Source organism: Callorhinus ursinus, unplaced genomic scaffold (genome assembly GCF_003265705.2).
Source record: "Callorhinus ursinus isolate GAN/ISIS: 27379988/994484 unplaced genomic scaffold, GSC_fseal_2.0 scaffold4, whole genome shotgun sequence".
Taxonomy (NCBI): Eukaryota; Metazoa; Chordata; class Mammalia; order Carnivora; family Otariidae; genus Callorhinus; species Callorhinus ursinus.
In genome coordinates this window covers 17,949,031-17,962,631 of record NW_027397066.1, presented here as the reverse complement: position 1 = coordinate 17,962,631, position 13,601 = coordinate 17,949,031, and the positions used below count along the sequence as shown (strand labels likewise).

General features: G+C 40.9%; 1 protein-coding gene across 1 annotated transcript in view; it reads right to left on the bottom strand.

Annotated features, from left to right (window-relative positions):
* Positions 1-3,690, bottom strand: part of LOC112835887 (cytosolic beta-glucosidase-like) — a 122,014-nt gene extending 118,324 nt beyond the window's left edge. Inside the window, 1 exon segment of the mRNA XM_073891149.1 lies at positions 3,571-3,690. Coding sequence (XP_073747250.1) covers positions 3,571-3,628 — 58 coding nt within the window. The 5' untranslated portion in view covers positions 3,629-3,690.
* Positions 3,691-13,601: the final 9,911 nt, after the last annotated feature.

Here is a 13,601-nt window from a genome sequence, read left to right as displayed (position 1 = left end):
TAGCAGAAAACAGGAACCAAGATACGCAGGCCAAATTGGTTGAGTAGAGAAAACAAACAGGAAGTGACTTAATGAAAGACACGGCCTGTGCTGTGTATTTCATCTACCTAAAGCAGGTAGATGAAATGTGCCTCTAGCTCAGGTGTGTGTATATTAGATCAGTTTTTAAAAGGGACTAGAGAAGAAATAGCCTGAATAGAAATCACCAGAAATGGGACCTAAAACCAAATAATTCAGCTGCCTTGCTTACTTTCCCACTTTTTAAATGCAAAAATAACTCCAAATTTCTTAGCTATAGGATTCCATCTTTGACATCCAAAGGCAAACAGAAGGCCAAAGTTTGAGGCCAGCCCTAATTTCTGCCAACACAAAGCCAAAGTCAAAGTTAAATCAAAATCCAAACACTATATTGGTATCCAGTGAAGCATCAAAGGTTGATAATGGCATTCATAAAACTGAGGCCTTTGCCTCCCTAAGAACCACAAACTCAGATCCCACCAGGAAGTGTTAATGGAGTAGTTTAGACTTTGCTTAGGATTTGTGGGATTTTGCAGAGCATGTTCACCCCTTAAGAGCCTTCCCTGAAATCACTGGGAGTTCTAAGCTCATAAGAGCTGTAGAATTGGGTCCTAAATGTCACTTTCATAGCTCCTCCGTGGCCAACCGAGGAAGTAAACAAAATGCTACTGAGCTACCTGCTGCTTTCTGTTTCTCATGCCCTCCAGCCAAAACCAGAGGCAGAGGTGGCTTCACAAAGGGTTAAAACTCATGAGAATTGTTTTTGTAATTTAAAATATTGTAAAGACTCACTTCTGTACAAGCGATGATTATCTGCATTTTTTTCCCTGCCTCTTCATCTAACAAATACATTTTACAGGTTTTACAACGTTCTTTACAACTCACCTAAAACACATAATTTTCCTCCTGCTTACATCACTTGTTTATTATTTATTTATTAGATTTATATTGGGCTTTCCTCCAAAAGGCTCAAAGCACCACACAGCCAACTCTTATCTAATAAACATTTCATTAAACTCTCCTTAAAAACCATAAACAGGGAAGTAGCCAGAGTGGAGGCAGAATGAACAAGGACAGAAAGAAGGAGGAATCACGGGGTCTGGTGAAATAGGCAACCAAGCAATCAATATATTAGCAGGCCCAGTGATGGGAAAGTCCTGTCCCGCCCCTTTCCATCAGCCCCACCCGCAGAGACCCTAAGAGAGCCTTCTATTCCAAGTAACAGAGCCAAAATATCTCCATTTCTGTGTAGGGGTGAGGCATAGGTACGCAGGGCGGTGGGGAGGTGGGGGACTATGCTAGTTATCTATCAGGGCTCTCAAGAGGATATGTGAAAACAAAGATACCTACACGGACAATTGTGATCTGAAAACCAGTGGAAAGATATACATGGTAATGCTTTATAACAAATCTCCAAAACGTTAGGGTTTTTTGTTTTTTGTTTTTTGTTTTTGCAAATACAATTCATGTTTAGTCCTCAGTTCTGCTGAGTGTATGCAACTTGCGGTGGTTCTGTAGACTTTCAGGACCAGGACAAACTAAAAGTTCAAAGATTCTCAAAATCAAAAAGTGACAGGGCGACCTCAGCTTTTAAATCCCAGGCCACACTGATTTGACAAAGCCATAGACATCCTGTGTACGTGATCTGCACACAGTGGAAGGGTAGCTAAATGGTAACTCTCCCAGCAGCTGCTGGTAGAACCAGTCCAGAAGGAGCAAAGAGGGAATATATTCTAACATGCAGAACAAAGAAGAAATGACCATTCCCACTACGTGCTGCAGACAATGTAACTCTCTTGTCAGTAACACAGTAGAAGAGAATACAGCCGGGAGAAAGAACCACCATAATAGTATTATTGGTGCCCTTATTATGTGCCAGACACTCTCCTGCTCTGGTTACACATGCTAACCTCTGTCATCCCCAGAACAAACCTACAAAGCGGGCACGATCATTTCCCTAATCTTGCAGATAAGGACACTGAGGCTTAAGTTATTTGCCCAAGGTCACTCAGTTAGTAAGTGCGTGACCCAGGATTCATTCCCAGCTCAAAAGTATAGGTAAGCGCTCTTAGGTGGAAAACAGCAAACATAAAAAAATTCTGTGAGTCAACAAAGAGAAAAGGCATGTTGGATCAGGCCTCCCCACTTCAAAGCTGCTGATAGTTAACTGCACAATAGCAGGTCAGAGGCCACAAATAAAATTCTTAAAATAAGGCTGCAGCAAGCCCTGTGCAAAAGAGCATGAAACAAACTGACAGAAGAAGTATGGCAACCCGGAGACCCCATGAAGACAGGAGCTCAGAATGGACCAGTAAGGTTATCCCTGAGTCCTGAGTGAACAGGACCTGGAAACTGGTACCTGAAATCCACAGTATTGTCTTATATAACTGATTGCAGATTTATGCCAAGTTAACTGCTGAGTTCTATAGAGTCATCCTCAGAAATCCTTTTGTGACCCCCCCAATACAAAGACCATGCACTGAGCACCTGTTAAGCACCAAGCATTTGATACCCATCATCTTATTTAAGCCTCCCAGCAACTACAATGTAGATACCATAATTATCCCCATTTTGCAGATAAGGAGGCACAGAGAGGTTGAGTAACTTGCCCAAAGTCACATAGAACTAGTGAAAAGTTTGTTTAGATGGACCCCAAGTCTAGGGAGTCAAATGGCTTGTTCTGGACCCCAGAACAGTGAGAAAATAAACCTCCCAGTTTATGATGATTTGCAACAGGAGCTCTAGGAAACAACTGTGAGAGACTCTCTCAGCTTTGTTTAAGCCAGGGTTTCTCACATTTATTTGAGCAAATAAATATTGTTCCCATGATAGGCATGAACAGCCCTTAATTCCTTTAGTGGAAGAGATATATGTTTTGGGAAAGCTAGCCAAAATCTTCCTATTTCACAGATGAAGAAGCTGAGACTCGGGAAAGATGATGGACTCACATGCTCATGCTCGTGCATAGTGGGAGGGAGACCAGCAGACCTCCAACCCCATTCAGGGCATTCTCTCCCAACTTGTGGTTGTTCCTTGTACTTCTCAGCTGCCCGGCAGATGGGGCAGCACATGAGATTAGGCTCTGCTTTGTGGCCACCAGAGGTAGAACAGGACACCTCTCCCACGGGATGAACATCCTCCAATCAAGTCTCCTGGATTTTTGAAGAAATTTACCCCGTATTTTTCCAGCCAATTGGGGAAATTATCTTTTGTGTTGGGGGAATTGGGGCAAATATGCTCAAGAAACCAATGACAAAAGCAGCTAGTCCAATGTAAACTGATGTCTCAGATGAACTTGAGCTGACTGACATTATACGTGCAGCTTGGTGGTCGACCCCTCACTACCACCACCCTTGCGTAAGGAAAGGGACAAGGGAAGGTGAGCCTCTTCTGTGTGGAAAGTGACAGTTTCGCTGGTGCAGTGACGGGCTCATTTAACCCTTTCCTTCTTTTCCCTTTGCCCCCTCACCCTCGCCCTCGCCCCTAGGCATACAGAACCCCAAGAAGTACTTTCCACCCCAGCCTTCACCAAGGGGAAGGGGCTTCTCCTACCTTCCACTTGGTAAACTGCAGTGGATGCCCCCCAGCCGAATCCTGCCGGGAAAGCCATGCTTTCAGAAGACGGCCAGCTAGAACACGCAGCCAAACGGGGGCTGCGTGCCCTTCAGTTAGCGGAGTCCAAGAAATTGTGCAAACAGTCAGTGGACTCACCCTGACCAAAGTCTGGAATACAAATGTGTACGCAAACGAGAAGGGAGCCAGACTAAATGATCGCACTTGACTGGCCGTGGCCTTGATACAAATCCAAGACACTTGGTAAAGGCAAGCATGTCCACTTTCTTCTCGGGGCCCTCCCTGATTCTTAACAGAGCTGAACCAGCCTGGATGCTTCGGCGGGGCACCCATTCACCTAATCTTATCCATTTTAATAAAATACATGGACGTTGTCCTTAAAAGTCACATAATCCTGCTCGAATTTTCCCTTAACCAGTTCCTCCCAATTCCTAATCCCCACTCCTTGGAGGTAACCACTTGCAAATGTTTCTTCTGGAATTTTCTCCCATGTTATTTAAATAATAACCTGAGATTACTGCTTCTTGATTTGTTTTCAATTTTAAATAATAACTACTGAATTCTGGATACAGAGGTAGAAGATCTAACTCAGTCTCTCTGTCTCCCTCCCTCCTGCTCTCTCTCCTCCTCCCCCAACAGGATGAGATTCCCTTTTTTGTTTAAATAAATACTCAATATTTATACTACTATGATTATATATGGTTCAACGCTGAGCCGTGTAATAATAGACCATGCTTACATGCAACCTTTTATTTTCTCTGGGGTTAATCAACTGTGTGGTTTTTATATTGGATTTTCTGTATACCTATCACTAATTCATCCCCAAACACTCTGATAGAACTATAACTCCCAGATGTTCGAACACTTCTGTTTCCCTGCTCATTCTGCACTCTTTGTATTTTAGGCCAGCCCAGAGTCACATAATCTGCACCCTCCATCACCTCTCCTTTGTGCTTTCTTCCCCTTTGTCTCTAGCCCTTTTAGAGAAGCAAATCCTTGAATAACTTTCTGATAAAGGGGGCATGAGAAGTAACTTTTTGGAAACTCTGTGGTTCTGGAATTGTCTTTATTCTAATGTCGCACTTGATACGCAGTTTGACTACTATGGGATTCTATGATGGAAGTAATTTTCACTCAGAATTTTGAACGCATTGGTTCATGGCCTTCTGGCTTCCGGTGTGGCTATCGAGAAGTTTGATGACAATTCAAGTCCTAATCTTTTATATATAACCTGTTCTGTGCCCCAGACCACTTTCCCTGTTTCCCAAGATTCTATTTCTGAAATTTCACAGCCCATGTGCCTTGATGGGGGACTTTTCCTCCACTGTGTCAGGCACTCAGCATATGCACCATAGTAATGCAGAATGTTGGCAATAGGGGAAACCGGGTGAGGGGTACACGGGAATGCTCTGTACTATCTTTGCAACTTTTCTGCGCATCTAAAGTTGATCCTGAAACTAATATAACACTGTATGTTAACTAAAATTAAAGTAAAAACTTAAAAAAAATTTAAAGGCAAAATTAAAAGTTCATTTTTTTCTTAAATTCCTGTGGAGAGAGGAGTTCGGCAAAATCACAGTGCAGAAAGTTACTGATTCAGTCCCCTTAAAACAGTGTTTAAATCATCCTACACTGTGTCATAACAGGAACACAAGATTGGAATGGGTTATAACCAGATGGGAATCCTACCCTATCCAGTTATTCAAACCGTAAGAAGAAAGAAGAGGTTAAATATAGGAAGAAATGAGAGAAGACATTTAAAATATTTAAAGGTACATGTTTAGTGAAATACACATAAAAAATACAGGGCATACTATTCAAATGAGTCCCGATAGTCATTCAGTTCTGAGGCAATCATCATAAATTGAATGAAAAAAATAAATATTAAAATATTTACATTATGAAACACTAGATGGCAGTATTGCAATTATTTTAGGTTTACAGTTGCTGTATGAAGTGTTACTAACATTTAGTTACCCCAACAATGACCACCTACCCCTGCAACCCCTAGTTAGTTGCTACTGCCCTTCTAAGGATTTTTCTCCAGAAAGAACAATCCACCTTCTCAGCACTCCACAGCCTCTGAGGTTACTTGACCACAAATGGCGGAATTTAATTTTTCTCAACCTCTGATCTAATTCTCTTCGATAGCATTCTGAAGTAATGTGGTGTCGGGATCTCTTTACACCCTTAAAAATAATTGAGGCCCCTAAAGAACTTTTTAAAATGTGGATTATATTTATCAATACTTACTGTTTTGGAAATTAAAACTGAGACTTAAAAAAATTACTGATGACTTCATTTAACATAGCAATAAAAAGCGGGGAACATAAATAACATATTTTGTGAAAAATAATCATATAATCCAAAATAAAAAATATTTAGTGGGAAGAGTGTTTTACATTTTTGCAAATTCCTTTATGCCTGGTTTAAAGAAAACAGCTGGATGTTCATATCTGCTTCTTATTCTATTTGTTGCCTCTGTAAAACACCACTGTACATTCGTAGAGACAAGAATAAAAAAGGAAAATCATGTCCTTGTATTTATGAAAATAGTTTTGACCTTCTGTACCTCCAAAAGAGTCTCAAGGACCTCAGGGGTCCATGGACCACACTTTAAGAACCTTTAAGAACCGTAGCTTTCCTGGTACTCTCTTCCTTCCTCTCTTCTAGTACCTTGCTTTGCTACCCACAATCCCTCTGTATTCTTCTGCCTTTAGAGAGAGCTCACTCTACTAACATTCCCTGCACTGAAGTCCTAATGGATATAAGACATATAAATATGTAGCCACAATCTTGAGTAAGAAAGAATTCTTATTTATTTTCTTTATGCAAAAAGGATTCTGATTTTATAGACCTATCTAGCAAAACTGGCTGATAATTTAATTTGTCATAATGTAGGTCCCCTCCACTCCATTGGGCCATTCAAGAAAATTTAGATAATATGAAGATCAAATTTTAAAGATGCTTAGTATCTCCATTCTCCCATCTCTCAGTCTTGGCCCATCTTGGTTAGTGCCGAGATGTCCACTATCCAAGCCTGCCATGGGTCCTTCAGGTCCACCTACTCTCTGCTCTTGAAGCACAGAAACCCCTCTCTATGGATGTAAATCTGAGACCTTAGGTTCAATTCCCTCCTCAAAACCAGAGTAATTCCTTTGAGATCCTGCCACCTTCCCAAGGAACTCCAAACCCTGCTATTCATGAGAGCCACCAACCTCTGTCCCACCTTCCAGCTGGAGGGAAATGAGTTACTTGCATTACAGTTCCTCGCCTAATGGCTACCATAATGTATGCTCTCGCTAAAAGTCCTAGGAGTGCCAAGAGACTATATCCAGTGACCTCGGACGTAAAAATACATCTTACAGAAACTCTTCTCTTTGTTAATTGCAAAACAAGCTGTTCTTCAATAAGGATTCAGCTCACTAGTTACGACCCTCTCAATTTAAAATGCTGAAATTCAAAAACCCTGGCTTTCAAAATGTTCCTGTGTACCTGTGTCAGGAGAAAAGCAACATTCTAAATAAGCATTTTTCTGTCTGCAACAAAGACTCCTATGCATTAGCCAAATCCTTTTCCATCTGGACACACAATCAGACCACATTTGTCAGCTCCCTTACAGTTAAATGAGGCCATAGGACTGTGTCTTGACCAGTGGAATGTGGGCAGAAATAATGTGCACCACTTCCAGGCCAGGTTACTGAGATATGCCCACACAATCATTTGTGTTTCATCCACATGCCATCATTCGACATAGGCTCCACTGGAAAATTCTGAGGCCCTAGGGACTCCTAAGATGGGAGGAGCCTGGTTCCCGTATCACCACATGGAGCAGGGCCCATACAGACTCCATTAGCAACGCGCTTCAGACTGTGGTACGAATGAGAAATAAATGTTTACTTTGCTAAGCCACTGAGATTGGGGAGTTGCTGATAAACGCACTTTCTGAATAATGACTATGTTTTAAAAAGGCCAAGGAAAAAGCCTAATTACTTCAAAGTGTTTTGTTGTTTTTTTTTTTTTTTTCCTTCTTGCAGGGAGACTCTTTGGTGGTATCACATCACTGGAGGAAAAAAGCAGTGACAGAGAGAGTGAGGGCTGGGGCTGGTATGAGGCACTAAAGGGCAAATCTACCCCAGGTTGTTTGTGCAATGGATTATTCATCTTAACTTTCTGCATCTGTCAAGGAAGATCTAGTCAAAACTTAACCTGAAGAGTCACATTTTACAAGAGTGTTTCCCAAACAGACCCCTTGATTCCTGAGAGTCATCAAGCTATTTTTAATATTTCAATGATTCTAAATGCAATTGTACATTTACTTCCTATCAAGTCTCCCAGTCTTTCTAAAAGTTCAGTTTTATTACTTTAGGTTGGAATTATATGAACTCATTGTGGTAATACGAGTTTCTCATGCATGAAAATGCAAAAATGAATTCATTATAACAATGCTCTCAGTTTCTTAGTAGATAGAATCTGTCAAACATGAGGTCCAGAAAGCAAATCTGTTATAAAAGGAATCTTTGTGAAATTCCTGACAACCATGAAGTGTGAACACACGTGTGTGGGAGACGGGGTAAGGGCATTTATTAATCTGGACCACCCAGGATTCAATCAACTCTCAGGCTTCTGCTGGTAACAGAATTTGATTTTCCTTTGACTACCCGTTTTCCTCTATGCAGCCCACATTCTTCTGGAAGAGCTAACACTGCACCCCACCCACTAATCTACCAGCTCTAGGGATTACTTTTAGGCCATCCTCACATCTCTCGTCGGCTAAGGGATTGGATTAAAGGTGGGCTTGAAACCCAAACAATAAGACGTGAGAAAATGTACTTTTAGGGGTTCTGAGAAGGAAGCTGTTTCACTCTTCCATAGATGTTACCTGAACAGACATCCTTTTCCTGCTACAAATGAATATGGAAGTTTTGGGCAACCGTTTCAAAAATATAAAGAGGATGACCTTTTGGATATGGAAGAAAGATGGGAGGAACTGTACCTTTGAGAACCAATAAATTGCCTTTATGGTTTAGGCCTATTTGGGTTGGGTTCCCTATTACTTGCAACCAAAAGATTCATGTACGGTAACATATATATTTGGGGTGTGTGCGCACGCCTGTATCTATCTCTGCATATACCTACATATAGATGCATGTGTGTATATGTGTGTAATATTTATGTGCATGTGTTTATCTATGTTTATCCATGCATGTGGTTTGACGTAGACATAGAGGTATGTAAGTGAGTACAAACATATACACATGGGAAGTACATGTGTGTACATACACATGATTCATATGTGTGTCTGCATATCATAAATCCCCTCCAAATAAAGGAACTTTCCTGGATACATTTTCTAGCTGTCTTGAATGTTGGCTCATATCACCAGCCGGGAAATGAAGATACATGTGAGATAATTAATGGCACGCCGAAGTGGGATTCAATTACACTATTTGCATTTATTCATTGAAGGCCACATACCCCATAAGATTTAGCATGAATGCAATGTAAAACAACAGCAGTGCATCAACCAACATTTCAAAAAGTCCTACTGTTATATAATTAGGATTACTGTTGAGTAATTTCCAAAACAAACAAAAAGATGCTTTGTCCTTTACGGTGTTGACAGGCTGGTACTAACGATGGCATACAAGTAATCACAAAAACCACTCAATACCACTCAAAGTTCAATCTTTGAGCTTCTTTAGAAGCTCTAAGAATAAAAGGCAGTCAGAAGAGGCAGAGAGAACCCTTGGAATACCTTTTGGGAGCCTTCCAGCAAATACCCACAGCTATAGTATCAGATTCTAGTCGTGGCATATTTCAGGACATTATTCATAGTGCAGCTATGATTCCAGCTACCTCATTGACAAGTCAGATTCACCAGAATTATTATTCCACAAACTCAGATTTAGCCACTCAGATCATCCTTCTAAAAATTCCTCCACCAATGCAATCTAAACTCCATTTATATACCTTCGGATCGTTTGGAGAAGTGTTAAACTGAGCTGGAATTAAGGTACAGCAAGTGAGGTGCCTAGGACCACAGTTGAGTGAGGTACTTACTCTCTGTCCTGGCCCTCGTGTTAAATACCAGAAATAGAACAGTCAGGTTCAAGGGCCTTTCTACAGACCACGAACTGGTTTTCCTTCTGAACTGTTTGTCCACAGGTGCACCGTGTGGCTTGGGACTCAACTGTCGCTAATGCATCCAAGGCCCCTGAGCATTTGTACATTTGAAAGTATCTTTGATTGTTCATCTTGCTTCAGGGAGGGGTTGGGTTAAGAACTTCCAAAGCATTTTCTTCCCATAGTGAATAAAGCAAAGCACCAGAGGCCCACAATCTGAAAAGGAAGCGTACACGAGTGGAATCAAGCCCAATAAAATGTAAAACCGGAGGGAAAAGGAACAATTTCAGTGATCATAAAATGACTTTCGATGAATTGTATTGAAGAGCAAGCACCGCCTTCTGTATACCATGCGGTGGCCTAGGAGAACCTGCCCAGACCTTTGTCTCTTGGGTCCTTACTCAAAGACCAGCACCTAGCCTGGATACCATTCTGAACCCTCTGTTGTTCTCCTCCTCCTTCCTGCCACGTGCAGCCCACCTCCAAATATCATTGACTCCAACTCCTTGACACGTCTTACATATGTCTCTTCACTTCATCCCTGTGGCCTCTTTATTCAACGTCCAAAGAAATCCTCTCAAGGCTATGAAGTTCCAAACTGTACTAACTCCCAACATCCAGTTTTGTTCCCATCTGACAGATTCTACCGCAGTCTGAGTCATCTTTCTAAGACACAAATGGTTCAACTGGCTTCTTGCCCCTGAAGTTCAAACTTCTTGACCTGCACAAAGATCTGGTTCCTGCCTCCCTTCCATTTGCGTCCACACCAGTGTTCCCCTCATAAGCCCTTCTGACTTTTTTCAGCTTTTCAAATCTACCATGCCCCATCTCTTTCTCAACACTAGTTCTTAACAAACACTGCTTCCTCTACCTCGAACATTTTTCTCCCTTTATCTGGGCTAACTCTCACTTCTCTGCCATTGACCAGCTTAAGGTTACTTTTTTAAGGACCTAGTCCCCAGAACCCATTAGGTCCCACCGCCCCATGCTCCCATCGGATCCTGTGGACCCCTTACCACACGCTCATGGCATTTTATTTTAAAGTGTGTTTAGTTGTCTGACTTCCTGCTCAGTTTATAACTTTTCAAGAGTAGAGATTACCTTACTCAGGTAAGCTAAGAATGACAGGCTCATTTGGCATATTTTTCCCTAAATTCATTGATTCATTCATCAGATGGATAATGAGCATTTACCAGGACTAACGCACCATACTAAACCCTCAGAAGAAAGGGGCGAACCAATCCAACCAACACAGAGTCAGGGTTTGAATCATCTTCCAATCTACTAATTAAAGTTGCTCAACTTTGTTTTAATAGTAGCACCCCATTTTTACCCCAAGCTACTCAAGGAAGAATCAAAGAACAAGTAGAGAGTTACCAATAGTTTTGCTAAGTGTATTATTGCTACTTCTCCGCGCAACAACCTTACAGATTCAGAGTAGAGAAAGGGGACAGGTAGGGAGGACGGAGAGTGTACCAAAAACTACAGGATGCTGTTGTACCTATGAGGTCGTCGATGGAGAAAGGAACCCTCTGGGACCACTGCCTGAAGTGGATTTAGGATTTAGGTCCAAGGAAGCAGACAATAAGGATGCTCCTCAGAGCACTCCACTAGAAAAGCTATCCATGAAGCTTCTCGGTCTTAGGGTGGCTGGCATAAGAAATCCATCTGCCCAGTCTGATATGCTGATGGTATGGGGCATCTCTCAGCCTCTGCACCTAGCCAGGGAGCTCCTCCTCCCTGAGCAGGACTGTATTGTACTCATTATTTGGGAATCCCTGCATTGAACAATACTGCGTGGCACAACACCAGCCCTCAACTTCTGTTTTGGTTCATAACACTTAGAGCTAAAATTATAGTCTGCTCATTTTCAATAATTTAAAAAGATTATTCTCATTTCATGTGTGCATTTTATGTGGTTGTATTCTAATCATTTCTTGCATTGTAATCTTTATATATAACGATCAAAATGTATAAAACATGAGCAATACATTGATATTATTCCTGAAATCAAGGGGAGGTCATTAAAATATGCCAAGACAGTTCAAGTCAGCAAGAAGCTTGTGACAAATGAGAATTTTTCATGAAAACCCCTTCTTATAACATTCAGCTCATGTAATTATAGAGTTTCATTCAAAAGACAGACATTATACATACAAACAAAAACCCACAAAAATTGAATTACAATTGTCATAAAAACAGAAGTTCTAGCTTCTGATAATGGCAGAGTAGCTTGTATCTGAATTATCCGGTTACCAGCTTCAACTGTGAACTCTAAATATAACACCAAAGACAACTGAAGATAATGCAAAAGTGGATAGATACTGTGGAAGATTCAAACCATGAAAGAAGGGAAGTGAACCAGAGTGTGACCCATTTTTAAAGGTTTTTACCATGAGGACACCCCTCACAGAACTCAAGCAGAACTCCCCTGTCCTCTGGCCAGAAGGAAGACAGAGAAAGAAGTCCAACAGAGGAGAGGGGGCTAGAAAGCGAGGGGGGAAATCCAAAAACAGAGGAAGCCAAAACTTAATAAAATTGCTGTGTTTTCATTATACATATTTCTAGTTACCTTTTACTTATGACACATGATAATAGTTTTCCATATACCACCATGATATAAATACATTTATAAATCCATTTTTGGCTTTAAAAAAAAAGGTAAGTCAGTGTAAAGTAAGTAGTAATTCAATATTACAAAGTGACAGCAAAAATTTTAAAGGCAGTACCCAATGTTTGAAACCGGGGGAAGGTCTGTCTTAGACCATTATTTTCCATTTTAAACCCACGCACATGTGATCATTCCCCCCTCTGTCTTATGTGCACTCTAACAGTAAGGAAGACATTGATTAGCTTTGCCTTCACCATTTTTAATGGGAAGGAAATTGGAATATGGAGTATTTTTCAACTATAGGTGACACCTCTTTTCTAGAATAGTTTGGAAGAGGCCTATGGGCTTGGGTGTCAACGAACCGGCCCCATGAGAGGCACAGCTTGGCTGTTTCTTAGATATATAAGCTTGGATGCATTTCTTTTTTTATTATTTCTTTTTTTTTAATTTTTAAGTAATCTCTATACCCAATGTGGGACTCAAACCCACAACTCTGGGATGAAGAGTCGCACGCTCCAATGACTGAGCCAGCCAAACACCACTTTGAATGCATTTCTTGACCTCTCCAAACAACAGTTTTCCTGCAAGGGAAGGGTCATCATCATTCTTAGTTCGTGGGCTTGTTGTGCAGATCACATGAGATGTTATATGCGAAGCCCTGTGGAAAGTGCCAGGCCCACAACTGATCCACTTCATCAAAAACAGTCATGGGTAAAACATTGCTCCTTGTTCAAACTGGGGTCACTCACTTCCATATTCTAAGCAATATTTGCTATACTTGCTAGAATTAAATTTCAGTCTGATAAACAGTTCAAGAAGTTCTTTATGTAGTTTTGTCATGAGGTTGGCCTTATATTTTCTTAAGAGGCAACCAGAAAGTATAAAATGAGCAAAGAAATATAGGGAATATTGAGGATGAGACCTGGCCCCTTCTACTTTAGTGCATTTGGATATGACTTTTGTTAGGACAAAATATCAGCCCGTGGGGCACCTGGGTGGCTCAGTCATTAATTGTCTGCCATCGGCTCAGGTCATGGTCCCAGGGTCCTGGGATCAAGCCCCATGTTGGGCTCCCTGCTCAGCGGGAAGACTGCTTCTCCCTCTCCCACTCCCCCTGCTTGTGTTCCCTCTCTTGCTGTCTCTGTCAAATAAATAAATAAAATCTTTAAGATAAATATATACATATTTATTTATATATATATATTTATGCATTTATATATAAATATATAAAATATATTTTATATATTTAAATATATATAAATAAAAATAAAAA